We start from the raw sequence: 7075 nt of genomic DNA on the forward strand, positions 1-7075 counted from the left end.
TTAATTATTAATGGAGTTCATTTTTCTCTCCACAATACATAGTTGACGGAACATGCTTTGGCTATTGTATGTTTCTAAATCAAGAGTCTAAACTCCAACTAAAGTGCAGGGCAGAGAATTCAGATGATCCGAGTAAGAATTGTCTTCCAAGAATTGTCATCTTGTAATTATGAGAGGTCGTTTAATAAATGGGGTAAAATCGTCATTTCCTCTTTCAATTTGCACTCATCTGCCTACACAGGTTGGGGTGTCGTTCTCATTAGGTCTGTTAACCCTCTCCCATATTGTGTAGTTTATCTTTAAAATCATGATAAAATGTATTTTAGCCACCACCATCATTTAAGAGGGGAAATGTTTCGGTCATTTGAGGTTCTAGTTCCTCTGTGTACCAACAAAGTTCTTCAGTTTTGTAAATATGAAGCTAATAAAAAAACAGGAGGAGCCTGGACAATAACAAATATTAATAATTTAATAATATACTTATAATAGAAAAATATAAAGAAAAATAATATATGAATACAATTTAAAAAACATTTAAATTGCACTATTGTTTATTTTAGGCAAAATGCCTCCTACCCAGGCAGAAAGTGTTATAAAGAATATCATTCGAGAAATAGGACAAGAATGTGCAGCTCATGGAGAAATGGTTTCTGAAACGCTGGTTGCTTTTATGGTAAGAATGAATTTTTTGAGAATTAGTACTTTATTAGAAATGCCTAAGTTGTGACTACTTTTCTCTCAAATTCTGTAGAGCTTGTCAAGATGTTACTCATTTGAAACTATTAAGATCATGGACAAGTTGGTGAAAAATATTTTTTTACGTCTATAAAGCTTGTCCGTGTTAGATTTATAGCTATTGATTTATATTTATAGATATTAGACTATGAGCTTTAGAAATATCAGATAATGTTCTGAGTAGGAATGTTTTTAATAAATATTTTTGTTTGCGGTTGTAAAAATTACTCACTGCTTTTGTTCCTTTATTTTTGCTTTTGGTGAACAATGCACAATAAAAATATGATGAAATATACAAATAGCCCCCTATCTGAAATGTAGCGTTGCTTTCAGTCTGTTTCTCCATATAAATTTTCTTGTGAATTTGATGTTTATTGTTTTCTTTTTTTTCAAATTCAAATGAAAGTGCTGATGATTTGGGTAGTAAGAAAAACAGCTGAAGGATAAATTCCTGAATAGTTGTTTAAAAAAATGGAAATACTATGAACTAATTTCATGATGATATGAAATAAAATTTTATAATAGACCATTCCTACTCTCAGGTGAAAGCTGTTGTCCTGGATCCAAGTAATGGCTTTAACATGGATAGAACCCTCATGAAAAGCGATGTGCAGAAACTTGTTAAGGTGATTATTGAACACATTTTGAATTATTTATTTTCAGTTCTAAATACCATATTCCTGTTAGCCTTCAGTTTCATGAAATCAAAACTCATCAAACAGTACAAATGTTGAGGGATTTATCTTTTCTCTTAAAACAAAGTCTGGAGGTTCTCAGGCTGTGTTCTTCTGACTTCCTGGGGTCACCATTGTTTGTTTATGGCTTGCATTCCTCTAGGCAGGTATAAAGGGAAAAGAGAAAAGATATCCTGTGTGTGCTAATTGGGTCTGTCAGTTTCTTCTTCTTTTAAGATTTATTTATACATAGAAGAACTGGGGTACAGGCCAGAGGTGGGGGTGGTGAGGAGTGGGTGAGAGAACTCACCAGAGACAGGGAGCTGAACAAGCAGATCAATAGAAACACACTGGGGTAGCAGGGCCAGACAGGAGAAGTCTGCTGTGCCAAGTGGGTCAGTGACCTGATCAGGGATTCTGAGCTTCAACCTTAACCTTGTGCCACCAGGGAAGCCTGGGTCTGGTAACTTCTATCTGGAAAACAATAGCTTTCCCAGGACCCCTCCCATTCGATTACATTTACTGACCAGAACGGTACTGTAAATGAGGAAGGGACAAGGATTTTTATTTTTCAACTGAGCAAATCTTTGCTCCAATACAAATTTGGATTCTGTCAGTAAAGAAGGAAGGGCAGGGACAAAGATTTTTGCACAAGTACTAATGTCTGCTTCGGTACTTAGAGACACTATGTTCCTAATCTAATGTGACATTATGAACATTACCGACTTGTCATATACTGTAAAAGCACATAAATTAAGGCTCATGTAATTTTCATATAAGATTTATGTAATTATTGATTCAGTGATTCAATAAAGGAAAAACTGAAACCAAAGTAAAATAATCCAGTTCTGTTAGAAATTAAGAAGAGTCTGAGAACTTGTTTAAAAATATTTTAAGATATTTTAAATTTGACTCATTGCATTAAGGTGCTTACGTTTTTTTCTGAAGTGTTTCCATATGTATTTCCTGAAAATTAAACATTGCTTTTCTTCTGATATTTTTACCACATTCAGACAGCATAGATTAACCAAATGGTCAAGTTTCTTGCCTTCAGTTAGTCTGTTAGTTACCTGGGTATGATGATATTGATGAAATCAGGGAAAATTGTTTATTACTTCATAAAAGTTGGGTATACTATAAAGCATGAAGTCCTCAAAGAGAAATATCATAATAAAGTGGTTTTGGTATATAAATATCAGAAAACTACATCTTTGATATTTCTCTTTATTTTTTAAAATAACTTTAGAAAATAATTCTAAGTGTTTCAGAAAACATGAGTGGAAGTATTCATGGGGTATTCTCTTCTAGCTTTGTGTGAGTCGACTATTGGATAGTAAAAATCCATCCCTGGACACCATTAAGATGCAAGTCTACTTTGATATGAATTATACAAGTCGAGGTAACCTATTTTGATACCCTTCTTAAAAAGACTCATATTGTATTTCATGTAAGGAGAGCTTTATTTGGTGGACATTGAACATTTAATTTTTTTTTGTTTGGTTTATCTTCTGAAACTTTTTCCAACATTGGAGAATCTAATAATGTTGGAAAAGATAAATGAGAAAAACACTAAAGGCTTTTGTTAAGTGTTCAAAGTAAGTTATAATTACTGTGCCCATAATCATTTCATCTCCAAGACTCTTCTTTTTTATCATGTTTGACTCTTCTTTTTCATTTGTTAGTGTGTCACAAACACATCATAGTTAGAAATTAAAACATCTAGCCCATTGAAGTTTAAAGTTTTTAATTAGCTGATTTTTGGGTTCCTGGTTTCCATTATGTTATATTGTTATAGGACACCCCAATTCTGTTAGAGAACAAAACCTTTATAGAACAAAATCTGTTATACGACAGGGGAGAGAGAGGCACCTCTGAAGTCCCCCAAAAACCTGCCTGCTCTAAGTGGGTTCTGCCATCTGCTGCAACAAGACAAAACATATAAAACTTGAATGAAAAGGGACTTTAATACAGTAAATATACAATATGGAACACAAAAAATATAACTTCTAAATCAAATACCTGAAGTTACCCATCCCCTCGTGGGCAAAAGTCAACCCAAAAGGGATTGGCCCAAAGCAAGGCCTGAAAGCTGCCACTAGACTAAAGCACCTTCTGGCCGGGAACCATGGAAAAGGGTCAGAAATGGCCAGACAAATCTGGGAGGAAAAGAGCAAAATCAAAATCAATATAAACACTGCCATAGTCACCTCCCTACAGGTATCTCACCCATATCTGCCTTAACCAGTCCAGGGTCCAACCACTCCTTCTCCATCCTGCTTCATTCTCTCTTTCTTCACTCTCCTTTTTCTCTGCTCAGCTCCATCCTCCTTCTGGGTGGGGCAGGGAACCCGGAACTTCCCCCTTTCCTAGAGACCATCCTGTTACAATCCCCCCTTTTGATTTTTAATACCACCATATCTATGGTGGCACAAATTTTAGGGTACAGTCAGTCACCAACATTGTCCATGAATGTCCAATAAGTGGAAAATAGTCCATTAGTGCATGTGAAAGGGATAAAGAACCTTCTGGTGTATATCAAAACCACAGTAACAGAACAAAACAAAACTTTAAAAGTTGTTTAAAAGGTTCTCTCAACCTTGATCCCAACTGACTTCCTTAGGTCTCCTCCTTCTCCATCCTGCTCCATTCTCTCTTCTCTCTCCTTTTTCTCTGCTCAGCTCCACCCTCCTCCTAGGTGGGTCAGGGAACCCGGAACTTCCCCCTTTCCGAGGGACCACCCTGTTACAATATTGCTTACCTAAATTCTGTAACAACCTAAAAATAAAATAGGAAATTTACACTAGAACATTTTTCACTTTGTAATATTTAAATGCATGCATCAAAGTCAAGTTGGAATTTAAAAAAAGGAAAATAAATTCCTCAGTAGCCTGCCTGTACCCTGTAGTGCATTGTTTATTGACCATTTGATAATGGTCATTGGCTTTTGCCACTCTATTTGTTGAGCTTTCAATTATGTTAAACATGTAAAATCATTTATCTTTCCTTATTGCTAATTAGTAATGAAATCTTAAAGAAACAAATAATTATGCAGTTAGAATTTAGATAGTTCTAGTTGTTTTGTGCCATGAACTGTACATGGTTGTTATACTAGATATTAACCTTGTGAGAGTAAAATGAGGTGTCTAAATTAAGTCGGTTCCGTGTCCAATAAGTGGACATGCTAGTGGTCCCTACATGACTAAGCCTAGACCTCAGTATATCACAGGAAGAAATGGGAGGGATAGAGGCCTTCAGGCAACATCATAGTCTCAGTAATACTATATTCAAAGGAATTTATCTAGAACTAAAATATAAACATACATAATTGAACAGAAACATTTTACTACATATATGTATGCGTACATGTGCTTACATGTAGTATATTACATGCGCTTGCATATCAGTAAAATATATACGTGGTATATTTGTTTATTAATGTGTGTGAATAGTCTTCTATACCTTCTGCTTAATTGAGAGCTTTTAGCCCTTTCTGATATTTACGCTTTGGCTCCTCTAAAGTTTCACATACTTTGACAAAGTATACTATTAAAATTGTAATAGTTCCCACTAGCTTTTGGTCTGGAGGTTACTTGCTGGCTATTGTTTACTTTGTGTTTTGATAACTACCTTGTAAGAAAATATTTGTTATACCCAAGTCATTTTTTGCTCTTGGTCCTACTTTCTTATGTGAGAAGAATTCCAAGTATCAAATATATGGAAACGTTTTTTCTTTGCTAATTTTAGAAGAATTTCTGCAAGAACATCACCGGGTCCTGGAGTCTAGATTATGCCCCGTTAGCAGAGAAATTACAGATAACAGAGCAACTGCGAGAGAAGAACTGGAAAGCCTCTACCGGAAGATTGTCAGCTACGTGTTACTGCACTCTGGCCTTGGATCCCCCACAGATATCAGGATTGTTAGAGAGGCAACAGGTGAAAAACATACTCCGTTTCCTCTCTATAAATGACAGCACATGAATATCAGAGCTTATAAATGATATTAAATTACATGTGTTGAAAACTGAAGTTTCCTTTTTATCTGAAAAATACCGCACAAGTAAGAAGTTAAAAGAGCTTGACTTCTTTTACACTGTATTAATTTTAAAACTCAAGAAGTACCTCTGGAAAGTGAATGTTGCTAGTTTTCTTGATACTAGATATTTAGCAACCAATTGTCCCTCATTAGAGAATCATTGGCAATATGATTAAGGATACCAAACCGATTGGGTAATGAGGGCAAAAGAAAAGGAAGATTTTATATTGATTAAGGGAGGTGAGTCTGTCATCTAAAATAGGTAATAGAAAAGGGCACTATTTAATTGTCCATTTCATCCTTTTTTGTCCATTGTGATGAGAAATTGGCAAGACCTCTGACTTTCATAATTATTTGAAATAATTATTTCAAAACATCAGTTTTTCTATAGAACCCTAATTAGAACCTAATGCAAAGCTTTTTCATTGCCCATTTCCAAAAAATTAATGATGGATGCTTAAATATGCAGTAGTATTATATAACAGCACACTATGATATATTTTAAATTTTGCTATATATTCCAAAATCAAGTATCAGGAATTTAGAGGCTCAGGTAAGTATCTCTAAAAACAAGTATCTTAATTTTCTGTTAAAAGGAAAGAGTAATTTAAGTTCTGTATCTGTATTCTTACATTTTGTTGTCCTTCATGTGGTTTGTTTTAGCTGCCCTGCAGAGTGTTTTTCCTCAGGCTGAGCTTGGGACATTTCTAAGACTTACAAAAAAGGACAAAGAACGACAGCTGAAAGAACTAAGCATGATTGTTACAGGAATTCGTTTATTTAACCGAGACTGTGGAAAGGGAGGAGAAGGCATTGATGACTGTGGGTATATCATTAGATTAATTCTATCATTTATGTGGGTTTAAAAATCTAACAAGGAAAATAACACATAATAACTGGCATCCTTTTATTTAAGTTCTGCAGCAGTTCTGTTTTAGGTAGAACTACTGTTCATAATGCATAGAACTTTTTAATTTTGCCAGAACAAGATTTAAAATTTTCTGTGACATGGAGCTAATATAGGAGATTAAGTTAGTTAAAGGAAGGAGGACCCCTCCTGAGTGTCTCCCCAGTTTGGGGAGGTTTGGTTCTTTAGTAAAAGTCAGCAAAAGGTGGCCCTGGTGGTGCAACAGGTTAAAGCGACACATTATGAAGCTCTACAAAGCCACTGTAGCACGAGTACCATCCCCTGCCATGGGTGTGACCCACATGGCGTGACAGATCTCTCCTGGCCTGCCTGCTGCTCCCCTCAGCAGTGTACTTCATCAGTCTACCTGTTCTGCTCCCCACTGTCTCTGGTGAAGCCTCTCACCCACCACACCTCTGGCCTGTATCCCAGTTCTGTAAGCATAAATAAGTCTTTAAAAAGTCAACAAAAGGAAATCAAATTGTGATTAAAAAAAAAAATCATTCTGTGAAGAAGAGTTACTGGTGTGAATACAATAAAAATGTGCAAGGGGAGGTACCTGCAAATTTGTAAATTTAGGAGCCTTTCCTATTCTGTTATATATTCGATGCATTCATTATTGATAAGCTTTAAGTAGTCATGAAATATTTGATCAGGAATTATCAGAAGTAATTCTTTATGAACTTGGCACATATGTAGGCCCATAGTCAAAGCATGTTTTTTTTT

The 7075-nt window shown here is 35.3% G+C and overlaps 1 protein-coding gene across 2 annotated transcripts in view; it reads left to right on the forward strand.

Moving 5' to 3' along the window:
• The first annotated feature begins 564 nt into the window (after positions 1-564).
• LOC101627441 (chromosome unknown open reading frame, human C6orf165) overlaps positions 565-7075 on the forward strand; it is a 23160-nt gene continuing 16649 nt past the window's right edge. Inside the window, exons 1-5 of one of the 2 annotated variants that reach the window (XM_004673675.2) lie at positions 565-673; positions 1278-1361; positions 2718-2808; positions 5154-5342; positions 6106-6264. In XM_004673675.2, coding sequence (XP_004673732.1) covers positions 566-673; positions 1278-1361; positions 2718-2808; positions 5154-5342; positions 6106-6264 — 631 coding nt within the window. In that variant the 5' untranslated portion in view covers position 565. The remainder of the gene's footprint in view (positions 674-1277; positions 1362-2717; positions 2809-5153; positions 5343-6105; positions 6265-7075) is intronic. The other variant, XM_012720429.1, reaches the window with a different exon arrangement.

This window comes from Condylura cristata, unplaced genomic scaffold (genome assembly GCF_000260355.1).
Source record: "Condylura cristata isolate star-nosed mole 26May11 unplaced genomic scaffold, ConCri1.0 scaffold00001, whole genome shotgun sequence".
Classification (NCBI taxonomy): Eukaryota; Metazoa; Chordata; class Mammalia; order Eulipotyphla; family Talpidae; genus Condylura; species Condylura cristata.